The 24,636-nt window shown below is 35.7% G+C and overlaps 1 protein-coding gene across 4 annotated transcripts in view; it reads right to left on the reverse strand.

The window, feature by feature from the left end:
* The window catches only part of ACVR1 (activin A receptor type 1), a 173,595-nt gene that overhangs the window by 85,462 nt on the left and 63,497 nt on the right, over positions 1–24,636 (reverse strand). For all 4 annotated transcript variants that reach the window (XM_069080075.1, XM_069080074.1, XM_069080077.1 and 1 more), the window contains one exon: positions 2,063–2,136. In XM_069080075.1, the coding sequence (XP_068936176.1) occupies positions 2,063–2,129 (67 nt within the window). In that variant the 5' untranslated portion in view covers positions 2,130–2,136. The remainder of the gene's footprint in view (positions 1–2,062; positions 2,137–24,636) is intronic.

Consider the following 24,636-nt stretch of genomic DNA (forward strand, 5'->3'; position numbering starts at 1 on the left):
ATCATTAGAACTAGAAAAAATGCATTTGGTGGTCAAGAACTCAAATCTTAAAGGCATAATGTCTAGTATGCTCATATTTATTTCCTATTTTAGTAGCAGTAAATAAGCTCTATATCACTGCCTAAATAGAACAGATGCATTAGATGACACCTTTCTTTACTAAAAAAAAAAAAAAGAAACCCAACATTCCCTCATTTGATAATAGACCCGCTGAAATAAGGGGTAAGCACTCAATATTTTTAAAAAGGTATTTTACAGTAAAAAGGAACAGGAAAAAAATATATAATGCTAAGACATTTCTATTACTGACCCCTCCTTTTAAGAACTTTTCAACTATTCTGCAAGAATACAGAAAAATTCAAAGAAAGGCCTAATCTTCTTTCTACTGGCAAAAAAAAACCCCAGAATCTTTGTGGTTCATAACAAAAATTCTGTTTGATTTGTACCCTCTTGCCCTTAATTAGCCTAAGGCATTCTGAGAAATGATAGCTTTTGAAATTCTATTATTAAGTCAAAGTCAAAATTACTTGGGTATCTAACAATAAACATTGTATGAGGGTCCAAATGCCAGCTTTTGAAATTCTATTATACAGTCAACCTGGAAATTATTTGGGAACCTAACAATGAATACCATCAGATGGATCAAAGGTTTCTGTTGTAATAAAATGGTTACATAACTCACTAATTTTCACTGAAGTAAATCTTCAATGAAGTAAATTTCATAATGTAAACTTTTTGAGATAGAAGCATTCATCATTATATAGATATTTTCTTTATTAATGACATGTAATTTAATAGACCTGGCCCGTATATGCTTCTAAGGGGAAAGAGAAAGTCAACAATAGTCATGCAAATACAGATCTGAGATTTTCTACAATGGTGTCACCTCTGTATAATAGTATAATTAATGACTAATGGGAGGAAAAAAAGCAGAAGGCATTTTAGCTATTCTTCAGTATGCGATCAAGTAAAGTCTTATTACAACTTAAAGCACTGAATCTTAAAGAGTTAGCAGTAAACTCAGGGGTCATCTAGTCCAATTTACACAACACACAGAGACACATACAGTTAAAAGCCAAAATTATCTACTATCCCAGGTCCCCAATGCTGAAATTAATGATCATAAATATTCCAAATATTTGGGAATATTATTTTGCTGGAATTCAAAGTATAATGTGTTATAGTAAAAAAAAAAAAAGTCCTTTGCTATAAAAATGACATAGAAATAAAAAAGATCATTGTGTTTAAATATCTCTACATAACAAACCCAATTTTATACATATATACATACATATGCATACACATATACATGTGTGTATGTGTTGTAAATGATTTAATATAGCAAAATGTTGGTACCATAAAAGATGCCAGAGCACTTCCTTAAAAGTATCAAATTGGATTAGATCTAAACATTGAGAATGAATCGCTATATAATATACTGAGGGAATGGGAAGGGGAAAGAATAAACATGCATATACCACCTATTATATGCCAGGCAGTGTACTAAGTGTTTTACAAATTTTATATCATTTGAAGCTCACAACAATCCTATGAGGAAAGTGTTGTCTTTATCCCCTCCTTTTTAGATTTGAGGAAACTGAGATAAAGAGGTTAAGTAACTTGCCAAGAGTCAAACAGGCACTAAGTGTCTAAGGCTAAATTTGAACTCAGGTCTTCCTGATCCCAGGCCCAGAGCTCTATCTACTACACCACCTAACTGGAAGAATTGTGATCGAAAGGTAAAGCATTTTTCCTAAGACATGTCTTGGTTGTTTTAATAATCATTATGACTAAATAAGACAGTATTTATACAAAGTACTTATCACAATGTCTGGCACATAGTAGGCTCTCTATAAATGTTTATTCTTTTCCCTTCCCTATTTCATTGGTCAATGTGCCATTCAAATGTCAAAGCTTTGGGAGAAAATGTCATCACTTTTTAAATTTTTTAAGTGTCTCTAGACAAAGAAAATTTAAACAGTACATTTCCTACACATTATTCACTTTTATAGTTATTCTCTATCTTATAAAAGGGGGGGAATGAATATAAACCATGCCTTACCTTCCACACTAGGAGAGGGGAAAGTTATCATCATGAGAACAGGCAGAATCATAACTCCATCTAACATTGTACAACTGTAGGAATAAAGAAAGAAATGTAAGCATGGACACATTTGAACTTCAGATAAAAGCTGTCCTCTTTTGAATGTTCTTAATTCATATACCACAAATCCAACTTCCTGATATAATGAGGGTATTTTCTCAACCTAACTATATACAATGTGTTCCAAAAGTCTTAAAGTAGTTTTAAGCTATTAAGACTTTTCAGATACCCTATATAACGAAAGGATCAAGTACAGAGTGCCCAACCTGGCACTCAGAACCTTCCTTATACATCCCACAGTGATCATCCCATATTTCCAAACAAATGCCCTCTGCTCCTAAAGAAGTATTTTCTTTCCGTCCACCTGCATTGGATCTAGGGCTTAACAGATTATCTGAATAATTCAAGAATGCTCTCTATTCTCATCTCCATCTCTCCACCAGGAAATCCCTGGTTTCCTTCCAAAAACAGCTTGAGGTACCGTCCTTTCCAAATCCACGTTTTATTTATTCTGTATGTACTTATATATGGATATCTGTCTCTCCCATTCTTTCTCTCCCCCTTTTTCTCCCTCTCCCTCTTCCTCTCTTCTCTTTAACTTGTGTGAAAGATTTTGAATTTTTCAAAGTGTTCAGCCACTAGATAAACATCCCCAAATAATAAGAGCTGGTGGTTGTGTAGTCCTTTCAAGTTTGTAAAATGATACACACATTATGTTTGGGATGGGGGTGGAGGGATGGGATGGACAAGAGTGGCGCAGAATGGGCAAGAATGGATGAGTTGCAAAATGCATTAATGGAGGAAGGTTCCAAATGAATGAGATCATAGATCCATCTGGGTGGTTTAGTAATAACCCAGTGAGGAAGGTGATATAATCCCCAATTTACATTTTACTTGCTCATCATCACATAGCTAAGAAGTATCTCGAGGCAGAATGAAAATCCAAGTTTTTGCTAACTCTAATAGACCATATTCCAAAAGCACACTGACCATCCAGACACAAATTGCCATCTATTTCATGGTGTAAAATTAAAAATTAATATTGAAAAGCTTGAATAGTAAAACTGGATAGTTCCACTAACTTCAGAAAGAAATTAGATGACTAATATTAGGTCAAATGATTTTACTTCTTTTTTTTTTTGAGAGAAGGCAAAAAAGACTTTCTGCTTCTAGGTTTTTCAACTCACTATTATTCACCTCCCAAACAGAGATTATCCAGAAGGAAATTAACAAAGGACAGATGAAAACTTCATGTTTTAAAAGTATGAAACGGCATGTCTATCAAAAAGGAAAAGAGATTACAGGGTTCTTCAAGGAATCTTTGTAGGAATAATTTTGAAATTGGTGTTGGTATAAGCCTCCACTGTCACTTATTCAATTTTCTAATTTAGGATTTTGAAAGTACAATTTTAAATGACTGGTCTGCCAAAGAGTAAGGAAATTGATGCACTTGCTAACAAAAATCCTGTAAGTACTTTATTTTTAAAATATAACTACTGTACAAATCAGAAACTATAAAGATCTCTCCTGAAAACATGAGTGCCTTGATATCTATCTTGTTCATGATTACTCACCTCTCCCCAAATTTTCCCCAGGGCAAGGTGAAAAGTGTATTTCATCTAAGTACTTGATCTAAGTCTCTCAGTTGGTCTCTGTCTTTGGACCTCTCTGATAGCTTCTTTATCTCATCCTCTGTCCCTCTAGATCATTTAACTAGCTTTAACATGTACCTGAAGACCCAAACCCTGCCATTTATTGTATTTCTTTAATAATATCTTATGTTTCTTGGTTTTAGTTTATGTAATTGGCCTTTTTTTGATATGTCTAAAGATTTTCATTGGTTTTTAAGAACTGTTTTTGTTACTGTGACTCTGCATTGATTTTTCACTCTCCATACACACACACTATATGGGCCAGAATGAAAAAGATTTACTTTGACTTGATCAGCTTTAGCCCAGTGACAATGTCCTAAGCACTTGGCCCTTGGAAGAACCTATACACCTGCTAAGAAATAAAACTTTTAAAATTAACTATTACAAGATTAAACCTTTTATCATAACCTCTGCAGCCTTAGCTCTTTGTCTTTATTATTTTAGTAGAAAAAGGAAATGTTGGGAGGAGTCCCAATATTAGAAGGGAAAGAAATCCCTTCTAAAAAGAGATGAGGGTGGGGGAGGGAGATGGACATTATTGTTTCATGATAAGCAAAAATCAACCACCAACATTTTTTTAACCCACAAATGCAATTAAAAAAAAACCACCCCCCAAAATGCCTTCCATCAGGCTGGTTAGTTATTATTGTGCTCTACCAAAGAACCAAAAATAAAACACTAATTTAGACTCTTGAAAACAAAGACAAAAGTAGATACAGATTTTACTCCCCTATGCTATCTAGCTCAGTCTAATCTACAGTGTTCAGATAGCTGAAAGTCTGCCAAAATTTTTGGAAAAGATGTCAGGATCTCTTGCTGGTTGCCATTTTGTTCTAGAGAATGGAGTTGCTGCAGTTAGCTGGGTAATTCAGCTAGTTTAAAAATAATCCTGCAAAAAGGAAAAGCATTTTGAAATAAACTTCCTGATCAGTCTATAATCAAAATCCTCATTGCCCTTAAGTCCTAACTTTTGACCCACAAGGTTTTATTTCTACACAAAACAAATCACTAAAAACATCTTATTTTTCCCCCAAATCCCCTGAACTCCAGTATTATCTTTCTAAGTGGTTTCAAGTGTGGGTTGAAATTTGGAATTATACTATAAAAATGAACAGTTCATACCCTTTTACCCAACAATTTCACTGCTGGTCATCTATGCTCAAAGAGGTCAAAAACAGAAAGGCTCAATAAGTACCAACATATTAATAGCAGCATTTTTGTGGCAACAATGAACCAGAAGCAAGGTGGATGTGCATGAAATAAACTGGCACATGAATATAATGGACTATTTTTGTGCATTAAGAATAAGTTAAGAAATGGGATGGCTAGGTGGCGCAGTGAGTAGAGTGCCGGCCCTGGAGTCTGAAGGACCTGAGTTCGGATCCGGCCTCAGACACTTAACAACACACACACAAAAAAAGCTAGCCATGTGACCTTGGGCAAGTTACTTAACCCCAATTGCCCTCCAAAAAGAAAAATAAGAATAAGTGAGAAGTTAAGAGAAAAATGGAAATATTTCTATAAGTTACAGTAAATAAAATAAGGAGAACCAGATCAACAATATACACGACTACAACATCAAAAATGAGACAACCACTAAAAGGAAGCCAAAACCCTAAGAAACTGTTATAAGCAATCTTGTTACCAAATAGAAAACAAAAAAATACCCTCTCATAATTATTAATCATAGTAGTAGCTAATAGTCATCGGAATTTATAAAGGTCTTGAGGTTTATAGAGCATTGTAAACATCATCAGCTCATCTAATCCTCACAATAACCCTATGAGATAGATGCTATTTTTCCGGTGCAAACTGAGGCAGAGGTTACATAACTTGAATGAGGTCACAAAGCTAGCAAGTGGCTCAACAAGGATTTGAAATCAGGTCTATTCTGCTCCTAAATCCAACACTCTTACCCACTGTACCACCTAGCTGTCTTGGAGAGATGTTTGTGGGGAAAAGCACTACAGACACAGAAGGTGGAATACATTGGTAGGTCACAACCTATCAAATGTTTTTCCTTATTACAAGTAAGGAATCGATTTCAGTGAGGTGTACAGGGGAAAGTCATACTCTGGTAATAAAGGTGTAAAATAAAATGAACAAAAAACAAATAAGTGAGTTGAATGGCATCAGGAATTCATGATGAAATGGCAATATTCCAAGGTATCTACAATTAGCTCAGGGCTATTCAAATTACCTGTCATTTCAACCCTTCTACTCTGGATTCCTGTTTCTTAACTTTGACTACCCAATGGCACAGAGAAATTACCTGAAACTTGATATTAAGCAATTTCTATTACAGAGATATACCTGGGGTCATAGGAGAAAGCTCATTAATACCAATATCTTGGTCAAGCAAGGAAAGATGTCAACGAATATTTTTTTAAATGCCAGCTGGAAAAAGACACATCATCTGTACTTATAGCTTATATCTTTCATGAGTCAATCAACATTGAATTTCCTGGGCCATAGCACTTGGCACAAAGAATTTTATTTGTCTTAGAAGGTGTTCTTTATTTTCGTATTCCCAATGTAGATCTATATACCCCATTTTATTTATGGTCCAACACAAATACTTTGCCGGGGTCTAAAATGCATAGGATACTAGGCTAAAGGATCACACGTTATCAATCTCTCTCAAAGTCTCACCTGAATCACCTCCCCAGATTAGAATACACTATCTTAAAATCACTTAATATTACTTTCTACTAAATCTAAGTCCTGATGAGGACAAAAAATGAATCCCTTGAAGTGGTCTCATGTATTTGAATTCTCACTATTCAAAGTTATACTTAAGTAAAATTTATAGTTACTGGATCCAGCTCAATGGAAATATGTAGTATGAATTCAAATACTTCTACCTTTTCAGAGAATTCATTAGCCACACTAATCTGGACTTAGCTACCAAGTGTATGGGGCGGCTAGGTGTTCAAGGGAATAGAGCACTGGGCTTGGAATGAGGAAGACTCATCTTCATGACTTCAAATCTGGCCTCTGGCTGTGTGACCCTGGGCAAGTCACTTGACCCTGTTTACCTCAGTTTCTTTGTCTCCAAAATGAGCTGGAAAAGAAAATGGCAAACTACTACAGTATCTTTACTAAGAAAAACCCAAAAGAGGAGAGTCGGAAATAACTGAAATGACTAACAGAAACACCTACTGTATATTTATATATCTATTACATTCTCATTCCTCTCCCCTAATATAAGTTCCTTGAGAGTAGGGATTGTTTCATTTTTGTCCTTAAATGCCTCTTCTATTTAGCACGCATTTGGCACTTAATGAATATTTACTGAATTGAATCTCTGAGCCATGAGGATAAGAGGTTGAGACAGACAGTTTCTGCCCGACTATAGTATTTCACCTTGGTGCTATATTCAAGAGTACTTCACTTACTTTCTTCTTCCTGACCTTCAGGGCTTTAACACCATGCCTCAGCTTATTCTCACTCCTGGAACCTCCCTTAGAGTGTAGGGCCTCCTCACTTTGAAACATCCATGCTGCATCCTCCTAATTCTGGAACATCCCTCCTTATGCCAGACCCCCTTCCTTCATCAGAGAGTTTCTCTCAGGATCAGGCCTTAGGTCAGCCTAACTTCATTTTCCTTCCACCTGTGCTTCTGACTTCCCAAGGATCTCAACACCACAACCCTGTTGGCAACTTCACCACTCTCTTCCCACCTCTTTTTTTAACTCCATTTTTTGTGTTGTCTTCTCCATTAGAATATAAACCCCTTGAAGGCAGGAACTATCTTTTTGCAAAACTCTATTTGTATCCTTAGGACTCAGCACACAGTAAGGATTTAATGAATGCTTGGTGCCATGCTTTGTTAACTTCCCATTAATAGATCATAAATATTTCCAAGAAATCAAAAGTAGCTCTTCCTCAGAGAAAGTATAGAGACCTCTGGACTTAATGTGTCCTTTTCAACATGGTATTATTTCCTGCACTGCCCCAGTCTCACTCTCTTGAGAGACATAATTCTCCCATGGTACTCTACTAAAAACAGATCCATTACCAGGGCAGGAGAGATAAAGCTGCTTTCCAAATCCCATGGTACTCTTCATGCTCCATTTATAGATCAGACTGATACTCAGTTTAAGGAACTTACATTTCGCTCAATTTCTAACATGTGTGGGCTTGAGACCAAGCTTGGCACTTCTCTTACTTGTCAGAATTTACAGCTGGATAAAGCCACAAGATACGCTGCATACATTACTGAATAATCATCATCACACATTTTGATACAGGTCACAGAGTATGCAGCATTGCAATCATCTCTGGAACTCAGTGCAGCAGCCAAAAGGACAGACATTGAGGCTCTACCAGAATACAGGATGATGTCTATGGAACTTGGACCTGCCAAAGGCTCCCCCCAACTCCCACATCTCCAACTCCACCCTCCTCTTTCCACTCCCCTCTGTGGTTCCCCACCACTTGCTTTGACATAATATTCTTACCTGGCATTCCTCCTCACCAAACAGAAAGAATCAAAACTAATTTACTCTGGGAAGACTTCCTAGATTAACTTCAACATTTCTCTCATCATACAAATATGCTGCATTCCCACAGCACTTAAGCACTCGGTTTTATGCTATTCTATTTTACACTGCCTAGGCTATATTATAATAATTCTCCGATCATGCCTGCCTCAGACACTGACTGGCCATAGGCAGACACTTAAGATCTCAACCTCAGTTTCCCCATTTGTAAAATGGGGATAATAACAGCACCTACCTAATAGGTTTCTTGTGAGGATCAAATGAAAGAATATATGGAAAGTGCTTTGTGTACCATAAATCATTATATAAATGCTACCTATTATAATCATCCCATGGTTCTTTAGTTATCAGATATTCTGAGAATCCTAGATTTTTTAGATCTGGATAAGCATTATGATAGAGAGAGAAAAAATCCTATATATGATTAAGTATTGTGATACATAGATAAAAACTCTACAGATTATTAAACATTGAGATAGACATATAGATGAAAAACCCTATGGATTATTAAGCATTATGAGATAGATGAAAAATTCTATAGATTATTAAGCATTACAATAGACAGAAAAATAGATGGAAAACCCTATGGATTATTAAACATTACAATAGACAGATGAAAAATCCTATAGATAATTAAATATTACAATAGATAGATGGAGAGAGAGACAGAGACAGAGACAGAGACGGAGACAGAGACAGAGACAGAGACAGAGACAGAGACAGAGACAGAGACAGAGACAGAGAGACAGAGAGAGAGGGAGGGAGGGAGAGAGACAAAGAGACAGAGAGACAGAGACAGAAAGAGATGGAAGGAAAACCCTATATGCCCAAGTTGACCATGAGCTAGGCACAATCTTTCTGAACCTCAGTTTCCACCTCTTTAAAATAAGCATTACATGTAACCTTGAGCAAGTTACTTAACCTCGATTGCTTAAAATAAATAAATAAATAAAATAAGCATTAACTAGGGCTCCTTAGTTGACTGGAGTTGTTGCAAGTAAAGCCCTCTGTAACCATGAAGCACTATATAAAGAGCTCAGTCCCTTGATATTATGAATAAGCAAAGTAAGACCCAAAGAATAACTCATGCAAGCTTCTTATGAGTAAGGGCCCTGTTTTCCATTCCTTTAATGTCCCCATATAGCACCTGTTAAAATTCTATGGACTTATTTGTCACTCAAATGATTACTGGCTTATATCCAGGGATGTGGGGGAACCAGTTTGGGCTGGCTCGAGCCTACTGTTAATTTTGCATGTAAGCATTTATGGCAAATGCTACAAATCATGACTTGATTTTTTTGTTGCATGTTAATAATGGAGATTAAACTTAAAAGCACATCCTGCCTACATTTACACACACACACACACACACACACACACACACACACATACACATACACCTGCGTATCCCAGAAAGCCAGTTCTTAAAATTTGCCAGCACCCTCTTGCTTATATCTCTTAAGAAATCTGTATCAGAATTTTTTAAAGGAAAATGAACAATATTTAGATGCACATATGATCCTTTTCTACTTAATTTTATAACTTGTAGAAAAGAGCAGTTTTCTCTTCCTAAATAAATCTCATACTTTTCTATCACCCCCTCCCACCTGATGTTGGATTGCTTGTGACATCAGACAAGTCGGTCCACCTTCCTGGGCCTCAGTTTCATCAGTTACAAAATGGAAGGGTTATACTTGATGGTCCCTCCTAACTCTAGATCTATGCTTTTATGATCCTACACAGTTCAACAGACTGTAAGCCCCCTGAGGGCAGGAAAAATCATAATTTTATAACTGCACTGAGTTTGCAGCAGTGTCTTACACATAGGAGACATTTAATAAATGTTTATCAGTTGACTGATAAGAGCTGCTACCCTGAAGCCTACCTTGGATACAGCACTATAATTGAGTCAAACAATTCTATCCAATATCCATTGTATTTAGACCTGGAATAATGAAAAGGGCTAGTGTTGACAGAGAAGATTGGTGTTAGCATAAGGAGAGACCAGGTAAATCTATGCCATTTCCCCCTCTGAAGACATATATATCATTTGTACCTTATTCAGTTTCTTTGAGGAGGGATGTAACCACAATTTATAGCCTACCCAGTTATTCTCACCCAATGTTTTAAGTGTTTTAAGAACCAAACTCTAGTACTGAAGAAAAAATCCGGTCAGCTTCCCTTCGTCTCCAGACCTTCCCCTTAATAACAGAGCTCAAGGCAAGAACTGAGAAGCTAAAGAGGCGGTAGGAGTGAGAATAGTCCCCAATCAGAGGGCTTAGCTCTTTTGCTTGGGACTGAATAAACCAATTCTATCTGATCAGATCCTCTCCTATGAAGGTAAGAGGTGAAATTTCAATCCTAATGAAGTTTCACTTTCTAAAAAATTATGCTCTTCTATACAGTTTTTATACAGTGCCAAAAAACACAGTATTTATTAGGAGGAGAATGAAGTTCCAGGAGAGGTTATTGAAATTCCTTTGGAAGAGGAATAGAATTTCACCTCTAAAAAAACATAACTCAGTAATCTTTAGTTCTACCTTTAGAGGAACACATGAGTCAATTTCCTCTTCCACATAATAGGCCTTCAAATATCTTAATACAGCTATCACACCTCATAGGACTGTTCCTCCTAGGAATCTATTCTAACCTAAAACCAGATCTCTCAACCATTCTACATATGACATGGTTCCCAAACCCCTCACTGTGCTAGTGACACAACTCTAATCTTTTTGTACAAGACAGAGAGAAAGAAGGGCTTAATGATAGTTCAAATGAAGAATGAGTTACCTTTTTCTGGTAGCTACAACACCCTCTTGGCTCACTTAGGAAATGAGGTCCACTAAAATCCCAAAGTGTTATTTCCAAATGTATTTGGCCCACATGAACAGTCAAATTAACTGTCCTACTGTCATTTCAATATTTGAAAGTTCTTTTAGCCATATGCAGACCATGTTTGTCCCTCTTAAATTTCATCCTTGTAGATTTCTGCCCATCATTACAACCTATCCATTTTTAGAATCTTAATTTTTAAAAGTATTAGCTATTTAAATCAATTACCCATAAATAAATTCTATCAATATTGTTTCTAAGCATATCTTTCTCCAAATTATCCTTAAAAAGGTGTCTAATTCAAAAAACAAGATGCAATCTTATACTGACCTATTAATATTCAATGGCCATGGTTCTTCTAATACCTCCAAATTATCCCAACAGTCATGTTATCCAATCTACTACTATATCATAAGAGACTGTGATAATATTCTTCCCCTTATTCACCATTCCAGCAGAACTGGAACATTTAAGTTGCACTGGTCCATTTGAAATACTCAGGGCCCTCACAGTACTGCAGTTGATTACAAGGTCACTAAGGGAGATAGGAAGCAAGATTTCAAGTATTCTTCAGTTTCTGCTATAGCTCTTACACCTTGACAATTCTGCTGGTACATTTACCTTAAAATGAATCAACTTAAAATGGGGGAGAGTACAACAGAGAAGACATCATGTTTTCCTTATACTTTTCTTTATCTCTGTCACTGGCTGGCTAAGCCAATTTTAATCATCTACTCCAGGGCACTGATGGAAGGATGGAAAAGTAGTCTCTAACCCCTTCAATAAATTCATTATTTATTAATATCATTATATTAATAAATTATTATTATATGTTTTTATTGTAATTATAAATATATTATAAATCTAGAAGTCAACTGGACCTCAGAGTTCACCTTTATCTTATAAACAGTAAATTACCACCCATACTGGTGAGGTGATTTGCCCAAGGTTACACAAGGAGTTAAATATCAGATAAGGTATGAACCTGTCCTCTGACTCTAAAGTCAATAGACTTTTCATTTTTTACATTCTGTCCCACCTCATTAGTACAAAATTCCTTTATATAGTCCTACTATTTAGTAACTCCAACAAAAAAGAAATTGCTAGTTTGGCATGACTTCTTCATATACCCATGCTGGCTTGCTTTTTGACATTCACAAACCATCTGTTTAATAATCTGCTCTTGAATTTTGCCAGTGATTGACATTAAGCTTAGTGGTCTATAGGTTCCATAATTCCCTTTGCCCTACCTTTTGAAAATAGGAACATTTGGCACCCAACTTCTGGAATCTCTCCTGTCCTTCAAATTTCTCAAAGATCACTGAGAATAGTTTTGCTGTAGTCTAAGATGTATAATTCATCTATATCTGGAGACTTGAACTCTTTTGAAGACAAATACAAGCTCTCTTATAATCTCTCTCACCATCTTTGGCCATCAATCTCTTCTGTGGTTCCTACAAATTCTAGTTTGAAGATGTTTTGTCCTCGAAAGGATATAGAAGTCAATAGGTAGAATTGCTCAACATCTTTAGCTTTTCTCTATGATATGTTAAAACAGTAATTGATGTTCCCCAAATACTATTCCAATTCTTCCTTTGATCATCTTCTTGCTACAAAAATACTTTTTTTTTTTTTTTTGCTTTTTGGAGGGGGGAAGGTAGGGCAATCAGGGTTAAGTGACTTGCCCAAGGTCACACAGCTAGGTTTTTATGGTAAGTGTCTGAGGCCAGATTTTAACTCAGGTCCTCCTGACTCCAGGGCCAGTGCTCTATTCACTACACCACCTAGCCACCCCTACAAAAATACTTTTAAAAGCCCTTTCTGTTATTCTTGGAAATTTGCCACAAATTATCTGCTAACTCTAAATGTTATCATTCCCAATACAATACTTAAAGGTTTCTGACACATTTCTGCTTTCATTCTTGGTCATATGCCCCTTGCTTACATACATACATACATACATACATGTATATGCGCATGTATGTATGTACATGCTCTAGGCACCCCTTCTCTCCTCACCTCTTTCACACACACTCATCCCTCTAGTTTACTTCAGACAAGTGTTACATGCCATTTTTCTCCTGTCAAATGCAGTCTTTTGTGTACTGTTTTTTCTCTCTTTTTAACACTGATGGAAAGCAACTAGCATCCTTCAATGGATATACCCCAATAATCCTCCTTCCTCAAAATAAAAAACCAAAGCACTAACTTCAAGCCAATTAGACAAGTTTTTAGGCTAAAGTTAGGTTAGAGGGTAAGAGATATATTCTGGGGATAAAGCTTGAGTTTCTGTTTTAAAAACAACATCTAAACAACTGCCACATCCTACATGTGACCAAAAGTAGCTGTTCCCAAAATGACTGTGCAGGCCAAGGTTATATTTAATCAGACCTCAGCATCAGCTTGTTTCCAACATACTGGTCACTGGTGAGATGAGGTGAGAGAGAGATGTACCAGTAATAGACACAAAGAAAATTTGGAACTGGAAGCACCCATACCATAAAAACAAATGCAGAACCTTTCAAATGGCTCAGGAATGGCCCACTAAATAATAGATTTTTTCCTTAACACTCTAATGGTTGAAATGTTGATTCTCAAATTGCCATTGCTTGGTTTTATATAGGCTTTAATAGTGCCTGGGGTCTTTGTATCCACAGTTTCAGGGGATTAGCATATAATTTTATCTTACATGATTGATGAATACAAATGGTTTCTTGGACACATTCTACTGTGTTGAAATCCAGCCCTTGGATCCGCTCATCCTGCACTTATCGAGAATGATTACAGATTGTTTCAGAGAAGTGGAGGATTCAGCTGAAAGAGTTACATTATAAAACATTCAAACCATGTCATGAAAGACAGTTGAAGACACTAGGGATGCTTAGCCTAGGAAAAAGATTAAAGGGGGAAGAGGAGGATGATAACTGTTTTCAAATATTTGAAGGGCAGCCAACATGGAAAAGAGACTGAACCAATGTGTAAATCACATTATCTAGGACCCTTTCCCACATATTTGCCTTTCTTTGAGGCAAGCATCATTCACTATTTTACAGATTTGGACATGGGATAGTTTCATAGTTATGTCACAGGTTTCCCCTCTATGTATGTCACGCAAACACACAAGTATACAAACACAGCTAGTAACCAGAAAAATCAATACAGGGCAGAGCCAGGTCTTCTGACTAAATGTCACATCTTTCCAATATCTCTACTGCCTGTTGATAAGACTTGTTTTGATGACATCCCATGGACAAAAGTAGAAAAAATAAGTAAATGTTGCAAGAGAGGGATTCATGTTCAATACAAGACAGAACTTTCTCATAATTCTCAATCAATCAATGTTTTTTAAACTACTATTATGGGACAAGCATTGTGCTGGGTGCTTGGGATACATAGGCAAAAGTAGAACTGTTGAGTTGTAACTAGTATAACCCGCTGACTTTCAAAGAGCTTATATTCTATGTAGGAGACAACATACATGTACATTAAAGATAGCTAGGTGCCACAGCGATGGAGTCCTGGAGTCAGAAAGATCTGACTTCAAATCCAGCCTCAACTACTAGCTATATGACCCTAGGCAAGTCATTTAAATTGAATGTCTCAGTTTTCTCATCCTGTAAAAAAGGAACAAAAAATTCTCCTACCTCTTAGAATTGTCGTGAGGACGAAATGATATATTTGTACAAGTGCCTTGCAAACATTAAAACACCATGTAAAATCTTTTTAATAGCTTTTAATAGATACATATATATTTGGGAAATTATTAGAAGTGGGTAAAATGGGCACATTTTGTGAGGTATTAAGTTTAAGCACTTGTACTAAGGGGGAGGAGGGCAATAAGCATTTATATGGTGTCTACTATTCCCCAATGACCATGCTAAATACTTGGGGGAAAATATTTCTGAATAGTATAAAAGGTTGGATTAGATAACCTCTCACCCCCACCTCCTGCACACTCAGAGGAGGATTGAAGTAATCCAACCACCCTTAAATACAGAATGAATGAAAGATCTAAAAATCTAATTTGGAAGAAAAAAAATAATATCATCAAGAACAGGAAAAAAAGAAGAAAAAAGACAAAATTCACTTGATTGGGAGAAAAGTTATTCATCCTATGCCTCATAAGAAATGAAAATATCCCCCCCCCAAATTTAACTGTTTATGAAAAGTCAGTTAATGCTTTATGAAAAAATTCAATTATGCCACATTCTGTATATTAAAATATCTTAGTCACAGCCACAAACTCAACTCCTGTTCTACTTAATTTCCCATTTTTAATTTCAATAAACAGTAGAGTCCCAAAAATAATACCTGTCTTCAAGGAATTTACATATGGGGTGGGGAAGAAGTCACAAAATGTCCATTAAATAAATACAATTTTATTTGAGTAAGTAAGGAAAGAGTATTTTGGAGAGATAGGATTTTTATTGAAAGGGAAGACTTGCTTACACACAAATCCTGAGGCAGGAGATAACATGACAAATAATACAGTTTGATCAAAACCTAGAGTTCATGAAAGGGTGTAACATGGTTATTAATGCCAAACAGAAATTTTTATTTTATTCAAAAGGTAATGGAGAACCATCGAAGGGTATTTTTTTTTTTGTTTTCTTTTTGCTTTGTTTTGTTTTTAGCACAAGAGTAACATGGTCAGAAGTATATATTAAGTAACTTGGCAGTTAGGGAGAGATGGATTGGAGAAGAGGCCAACTAGACAACAGTCTGAATTAAGGTTCAGATTAACAAAACTAACTGTTCAACTAGCAAAAATAGAGTTAAGGGACTAATTTAAGAAAGACTATGTAACTGATTGAGGAAAGAGGTTGAGGAAAGGCTCATATGATTTCCAAGGTCATGAAGGTGGATGACATTTAGAATAATTTCTCAACTCCTGTCATGGCATGCTCACAGCTGTTGCAAATACATACAGTGTACTTTATCTAATAATTCTCTTCTCTGCCCCTAGACTGCTAGGCAGCAGATGGAGTAGAAAGACAAGGGAAACTTCATGAACAGAAAGGAACATACATAATTCTCAGTTGCACATGGCACCTTCATAAAAACTATGTACTAAAGTATCAAAACTTAATAAATGCAGAGAAGCAGAAATATTAAACACATGTTTTATGCTTTATACAATAGTTATAAAGTGTTTAGCACAGTGCCTAGCACACAGCAGGTGTTTAACACTTATTCCTTTCCACCCTTACCAATCAAAATACAGTAAAATTATACTCAATTATAGTCAGTTAAGGGCTCCCAAAGAAAGAATTTAAAATTTATTGGACATTAAATAACTTAATCCTAAAGAATAGATAGGCTAAAGAAAAAAATCACAGAAATAATAGATAACTTCATTAAAGATAATGACAACAGTGACAACATACTAAAATTTTGGAGATGTAGCCACAGTAGTCCTTGAGTGAAAATGTATACTGTATCTCTAAATGCTTACATCAACAAGAGAATGAACAGTGGAGATGGACTCAGGATGCAGAGCAAAACAATTTTTAGTATATAGCCAATGTAGGAATTTGTTTTGCTTGACTATGCTCATTTGTTACAAGGGCTTTTTTGTCTTTTCCAGGGGGAGAAAGATAAAAATAATAGCTAGCATTTATATAGCACTTTTTGGTTTATAAAGCACTTAAAAATTTTTATTCTCACAACAATTGAGAGGTGTTATTTTTATCATCATTTTATATTTGAGGAAACCAAGGCTAAGAGAGGTTAAATAACTTGCTGAAAGAGGTTAAATAATACTAGATACATTCCTAAGTTTGGATTTGAACTCAGGTCTTCCTGACTCCAGGTCTAATATTCTATCTACTGTACCACCTATCTGGTTGAGAATATAGATCAATCTGAAAAGCAAAATTTATTTGTAAAAATAAAAATTTTAAACAAAACCAGGATAAGGGATCTTTCTCATTTTTCCAATGGGGGGGAAGGGGAGGACACAGTGCAGTTTACAAGGTAAAATGAGATATAACCCTAAATTTAACTCAATTGTAAAGCTCTATGATTTGCCATGTTTACTAGATTTTACTGCCCTTTAAACATTCACATTTTGGTCAAACTCTCCTATTTCCCATACTCATATAAAACATTTCATCTTTTTCCTGACTCCTTCCTTTATACAAGCAGTCCAACCCTTTTCCCTTGGATGTACTGTCTCTTCACTTACATCTCTCAAAATCTCTAGTTTCCTTCAAAATTCTGCATAGTGTTCCTATTTCAGGTCTTTCCAGATATCACCAGATGTTGTTATACCCAACTACTCACTTGGCTTTAGAAGTAGCTCACAGGAGCAGTGGATAGAGCACAAGGTCTAAAATCAGGAAGACCTAAATTTAAAACCAGTCTTAGACACTTATTAATTATGCAATCTTGGTCACTTAAACTGTGTTTGCCTCAGTTTCCTCATCTGTAAAATAAGGGAAATAATAGCACCTATTTCCTAGGACTGTTTTAAGGCTCAAATGAGATGTTTTCAAAGAATTTAGCACAATGCCTGGCACATAATAGCACTAGATAAAATTCAGCTTTGGCTTTGATGATATTTTGCATTTACTTATGTGTAATTATTTTTTATGAACACTCCCCAGTAGAAGATAAACTCTTTGGAGACAGAAACTATTTCATGTTCAATGGCTAACATATAGTTTATAAATACCTATTGACTAATTTGATCCTTTCCTCAGAGGATTTACAATAACAGAATATGAAAACAATTTATCCAAACTATGTTAAGTACAAAAGAAGAGGTCCAAAGGGCAAGCATGAAAATATAATAACTACAACACATTCATTATCCCTTACCCTGGTCTCACTACTATGTACAGATATGATATGTATACATATATACATATGTGTATGAATATATACATATGCATACATATATATAAATATCTCTATTTTAGGAATGTTATTAAAAGAAAAGAACTATCTTTATAAATATAATTCTAACAACTGTATTTGTAATAGCAAAGAACTGAGAAAAACCTGTATGCTCAATGATGTGGTAATGGCTGAGTGGTGATGGTTTATTAACAAACTGGAATATCCTTGTGCCAGAAATGAATAGAAAGAAATTTGGGAAGACTTTGTATGAAGTGATGAAGAATAAGGCAGTCTCTGAATAAAAACATTGACTCTAGCCATAGGAAAAAAAAAATAACAGCAGCTATGAAACTATTTTTAGAAACAAATAAAGATCAAAAGAGAGCATGGAAGCAAACAGAACATTTGTTATTTTTAAAAATACTTTTTAAAAAACTGTACATAGTTTGGAGCTGATTCGTTTAGGTACAATCCTTTTTTAAAATTTTATTTGAATGCTTCTGTTGATAATTACTAAGTTTAGAATAAAAAAGTTTAAAAAAAAACCACCCAAAGTACAGACAGAGATCTGAGGAGGGAGACATCACTTGGTGATAAGCACTATCATTCCACCTGGTTTAATGAAACCTTTTCATTTAGTCTCCTGGCAGTGAAAACAGGATGTCCGTAATGATCTTCCTCACAAACCTCTTCACTAACACATATAGTGAACACACAAAACAAGAAGCCTTATCAAGCTGGGAAGGTTTTAGCATTGGCCAGGACTACATACTGTGAGTCTCTAGTCTAGATAAATCTGTAGCCTAACCACTGGCTGGTCACTCATTTTCAATGAGGCTCCTTGATGGTGGTGTGTATGGGGTTGGGGAGGGGGGCAGATTTGTAAAAAGAGTTGTCACGTTAGGCATGACAGCTTTCACAAATTGGATTTTTCCTTCTGCTTTGCAGGAGATTCTCAAGGAATTTCCAAATCAAGCACCGAGAGAATCTTACAGGTTTCTGTCTTCAATTTAGGAAATTTCTGGCTCAGATTCATTCACTTAAATATTCTAAGTACCTAACTACTTTTAAGGACAGGTAGGTTGCACAGTGTATTGAGTACTGGGCCTAAAGTCGGGGAGACTCTTCTTCCCAAATTTAAATCTGGCCTCTGACACTAACTAGCTCTGAGACTCTGGGAAAGTCATTTAACCTTGTTTGCTTCGGTTTCCTCATCTGTAAAATGAACTGGAGAAGGAAATGTCAAATCACTTCAGTATCTTTGCCATGAAAACCGCAAAACAGTCACAAAGACTAAGGCATGGATGAACAACAAACTGCTTTTAAAGAACAGAGCCTACAAAATACAACACTCCCCTTCTGCCCCTCCCCCCCCCAAAAAATACAGGCCTTGCTCTCAAAGTAAATACATTCTATGGATTTCTTTTGTTTTCATGACCCAGGCTTTTAACTCATTCCGAAATTAAGCCCCACCGATAAGATAAAACAGAAAGGAGGGGAGGGGAGTTGGGCTGAACTTGTAATTTCTTGTGTAGGAAATGCAGATTAGCTTTAAAAAGAAAGCCTCTGCCCTGAGGAACTTAACAATCTAATGGAAGAACCCAATACACAAAAAAGTAAGAGGAAGGTGTCAGGGATCTGGGTGAAGGGTACTGGGTACAGGGGCATAATGGTGGCATGATGTAATTCTTAGAGTTCAAACCAAGCAGAGCAGTTGGTGGGAAATGAAGAGCTGACTGGAAAATTCTGAGCCCTCTTTAAAGAGAGGCTTTGGGAGGAGGGACTAGACTGGGATCTGGGACTAGACAGGATCTGGGACCAGACTGGAATCTGGGACTAGACTAGGATAGGTAGCAAGATTGGGTAACAGCCCTAATCAGGAAGACCCAAGTTCAAATTCCAGCCTCAGACACTCCAGATCACTTGTGTGACCCTGGACAAGTCACTAAACTTCTCTCAACTTAAGTTTCCTCATCTGTAAAATGAGTATAACAATGACACATGCCTTCCAGAGTTGTTGTTAGGATCATATTTGGAAAACATTTTGTAAATCTTAAAGCACAGGATGGATGGATGGATGGCTAGACAGATAGATAGACGGATAGACGGACAGACTGATTGATTTATATTATTATTAGCCAGTATATGAAAGATATAATTTGAATTCAAGTGCTTCTGGCCCAGAGGCCTGTGTTCTCTATTCCCTAAGTCAAGGTATCTTGCCTCTTCTGTCAAAAAATAGTTACTTTAAGTTATATTTATAGGTATCGACTTTTCCCAGTTGTGGAGTGAACAGGTTTCCTTACTAATGCTTGCCCTACACTCAAGAATCTCCTAGGATAGGAACATGATTCGAAATTGTAAAAGGTCAATTTTAATATTGTTTCCAGTTCAGGCTATGGAGGGAATAGCTATACAGAAAAAAAAAATCATGGAACCTTGCAATATTATATAATAATGGCAACAATAATAATAATCTCTTTACTCTCAGTTTTAAATAATTCTTTCTTATGAATTCAGGTAATGTGGCTACAATTCAGCATTCCAAAGGTCTTTGTTTTAATCCTGTTTTTCAAGTGATTCAGCAAAATTCATTTCTCTTTAATAAATCATTTCTAAGCATTTGATAAGGAACCCAAGTTTTATCTTGGAAAATTTAGCTTCATTCATCCTCTGTTGAGTTTGAGTTATTCAGGACAGCAACTCAAATGGCAGGAATTGTCTAATATATGTTAAATATAATCACTCCCAATTACATGAATGTATGCCACCAATTAGCAAAATATGTTGGTCATCCAAAACAACACTATTCTAAAATCACTTCCTCAATTATACTAATTATAGTTTAAATTCCTGAACAAACCAAACACTTTTTAAGACAAAAATTAAAATTGACATTTTGATTAAAAATGAATTTTTCCTAGGCTGATAATTTTACATACATGGGTAAAGAAATGATTTTTGCTTTTCTTGACACTATTAAACACAATGGCCCTTTAATGAATGCTTGTTGACATGAGAAAGTTCTCCCAATTTACTATATTTAAAATGTAACATTATTACTGGATTTGAGGTAAATTAAGAGAGAATCTTCTAGGGTAATATACTTCAATAACCAGATTAATAGTCAACAACAAGTTTCCAGTTTTGAAGGGTAACAGACAAGAAGTAAGAGGGGGTCCAGGCACAGTGAGGGTCAACAGACAACATCCGATTTGGAAATGAACTGTGTTGATTCTCCAAGAAGGGGTCCTCAACTCTTATGCCTATGGGGTGATACAAAGTAACCCCCTAGAACAACTTATATAGGCTGAAAAGACCTATTTCCTCAGTCTTATATTGACATATTATCCATGAAGTCCTAATAGCTATTGACACTATTTAAAAGGCCAGACTTACAACATCTATTAATAGCTTTCGGAAAGGACTGAGAAAGGAAGTGTCAGAGAAATGTAGAATTGGAAACCACAGGATTAGATGGCAGTGAGAAGGTATTTAATTAGTACATTTAGCAAATATTCAAGGACCTTTAAAGTGTAAAATAAGCTTAAACAGGACACTTAGCAAATGAATTTCGAGAATGAGGTAAGAAGTACCCAAGCCACACAAACAGAACTCTTTAGACAGGCCCTTATCTATTTACATAAGCTAGCACCAGAAACTAACTTCATTTGCAAATCAATCCACTCAGCAGGATTTTGCTGATTTAGGATAAAATTACTAAAACTTTTTGGATTATTTTCTCTAGGCCCATAAATTTAAGGAGCAATTGCTTACAGTCATGATAAAGGGAAAAACTCATAAATAAAAACATTTTCAGACTTTCCTTGACCCCATGCTCTTCCATTCCTTTCCCCAAGTCCGTATGTGATTAATGGAATTCTCTCACAACTTAGCTGCTTGACTGGCAAAAACATATTTCAGGCTAAGGCAGAATCAGATAATTGTGGTATGACTCAACAAATCCACAGCTGTTCATTTAAATATATCCATCAAAAGTATAAATATGAACATTCGAATGAAAATGAGCCATGTACACAGGGGTCAGTGTGCAAGTTGAATTGGTTAACGTGAAAGTAACCACAACATAAAACAAAATAAAAAGTCTGACAAGATTTCAGAGGGCAGAAGAAACACAGCAATGAACAGGTGCCCTCTACCCCCTTATAAAAAAAAGGTCACAGATCGCTTATATATAGAAAAAAAGCTGGTCAGATCAGTACTGTACAAAAATATTGGAACAGGGAGGAAAAAGACAGATACTTCCAAGTGAAAATGTGGTTCATTGAAGATTTTTTTTCTTCAGTCTTCTCTTTGTAACATTTAATATTGCCATTATGGGATCATAAAAAAAGCTAAAAATGTTTTTCAATTGTACCCCCATAAAGATCAGCTCCAACTAGATGCCCAATCTCTATAATGGGGACTATCAACCTCTTCAGTAATCAGTACTAAGAAATACCCACCACTCCAAGAAGAGAGGAAAAACAAGAAAAAAAATTGAAGAATATTAGAAGAAAAAGAATGGAGAAAAAGGAGAAAGGAAGGTAAACAAGTACACCAACAAATGTCCCCTGATGCCACACACTGGCATAGATGTCAAAGACTGTCTACATTCCCAAGGTGCTGCTGATTTCAATGACCTCACAGAGATAGAACATACCTTAACTATGAATGGCATAATAATCCCCAGCCTATACCAAATATCTAAGAAGAATAAATGGACAAATTGTGTTAAATATATTAAGGAAATATTCAGCCTATTAAAAATTTGAAAGACACTTGATTGCCCAGATTTAGAAGGTATGATTTTTCTCTATTAGTTGTATTATTCTACCAATGACCACGGCAACAAGCCCCAGGAGCTCAGGAACTTTTGTGGAAACTTTGGAGGAAATAAAAAACAACATTAAACTATATGTGGGCATGTATGGTTAATTTTCAACTAACTGTATTGATTTTTGATTAATAATACATGTTCCCAGAAAGGAGGCAACTAGGTAGAATGGTGTATATTATACCTTGATAAAGTAACATTAATTAAAATGTAAAAGGATTATTTTTTTCCTTCTAAATATGAATCTTTTGATAAAGTAGTCATTTATCAGCTCTGGCTGAAAAAAACAAAAATCATCAGGGTTTCCTCAAGTCTGACAGTCACTTTTTTTAAAAGTTTGATATTTATATTAAAAAAAAAAGTCATGGAAGATAGGGAATAAGCATTTAGGTGGCACCTATCATATACCAGCAACCATGCTTTGCAAATATTATCTCATTTGACAGGTGCTATTAATATCCCATTTCACAGTTGAGGAAACTGAGGCAAACAGAGGTTAAATGACTTGCCCAAAGTTAGCAAGTGTCTGAGGTTAGATTTGAACTTAGGTCTTTCTGACTCCAGAACCCAGTAGCTTCCCCATCAATGGGTCAAAAGAACTCAAGGAAATGGAGATCAGAAAGATTATAGGAATTTGGGGAAATTTATAAACATTCAAACCAACACCATTTATTATCCATTTTCTGTATGGGCTAGGCAATCTGCTAAGCCCTAGGGATACAAATACAAACCTCTATATACATGAATTTCCGGGTTACAGCACGATGTTAGGGCACATGATAAGGTCTTAATAAATTATTGTAGATCAAGCCCCTACTCTCAAGAAATTTGGGGATTGGGGGGGAAAGGATTGTTAGAAAAGGATTAAAACATGTACAGAAAAGTAATTACATGATATTTTGAAAATAAAATACAAGATGGTGGGGGGAAGGTGGGTACAACTATCACGATTGGAATCTAAAAATCTCCTCTTCCAAGATCCAATCCACTCTGGTCAGAGCATGGAGCCCCAAACGCCTCCATTTAAGAAGATGAAATAGGCCTAACTTCTCATTTTCCCAACAGGCTATGCTCATTTTGGTCTTCTTTGACTTCTCCATCATGCTTCCTCCCTACCCCCATTTTCAGCTTTCTTTTGTATGTTTTCTTTCTGCATTAGATTATAAATTCCATGAGGGCAGGAACTTTCTTTTTTTTTTTTCATGTTTGTATTACCAGCAGCTAACAGAGTACCCAGCATATAGTAAGGGCTTAATAAATGTCTATTGATTATTTATTAACTATTGACTTGGGAAACCTTAAAATGCTACATGAATGTAAATTATTAGTAGAGTTGTTCTTTTATGTTGAGCCAACATCTGAGTTCATTCACTCTTTGTCATTTTCGTCCTCTGGTCCAAACAACATGACCAACTCCTCTTCCACATGACAAATCTGCTATTGGTCATGTCCTTATCCATTCTACAATTTCCCTCTCTCCTTTCCATTCTCTTTCTCTAATGGAAACGTAGTTAGAATATGCAGTTGAAATTCTGCAACTCTGACATAGTTTTCTGTCCCCTGTTTACCCTCCCTCTCCACAAACTTCAACTTATCAATTTCCCTTCTAAAGCACAGCAACTAGAATTGGAAAATATTTCTAATGTGCTCTGATCAAGTCAGAGGACAACAAAATTAAACTCCTTTACCTAGGAGTATATACTTCCAAAGCAGTGGTGTCAAACTCAAATATTGACTTAGAAACCCACATAGTAACATTATCTATACTATATTGTATTTTTATTTATTTTGTTAAATATTTCTCAATTACATTTTTAATTCCACAAAGACTTTGTTCAAAGGAAGCCTAAAATAATTCATTAG

This window comes from Petaurus breviceps, unplaced genomic scaffold, assembly GCF_028583685.1.
Source record: "Petaurus breviceps papuanus isolate PSGF00001 unplaced genomic scaffold, PetGlider_PUasm1.0 91133, whole genome shotgun sequence".
Classification (NCBI taxonomy): Eukaryota; Metazoa; Chordata; class Mammalia; order Diprotodontia; family Petauridae; genus Petaurus; species Petaurus breviceps.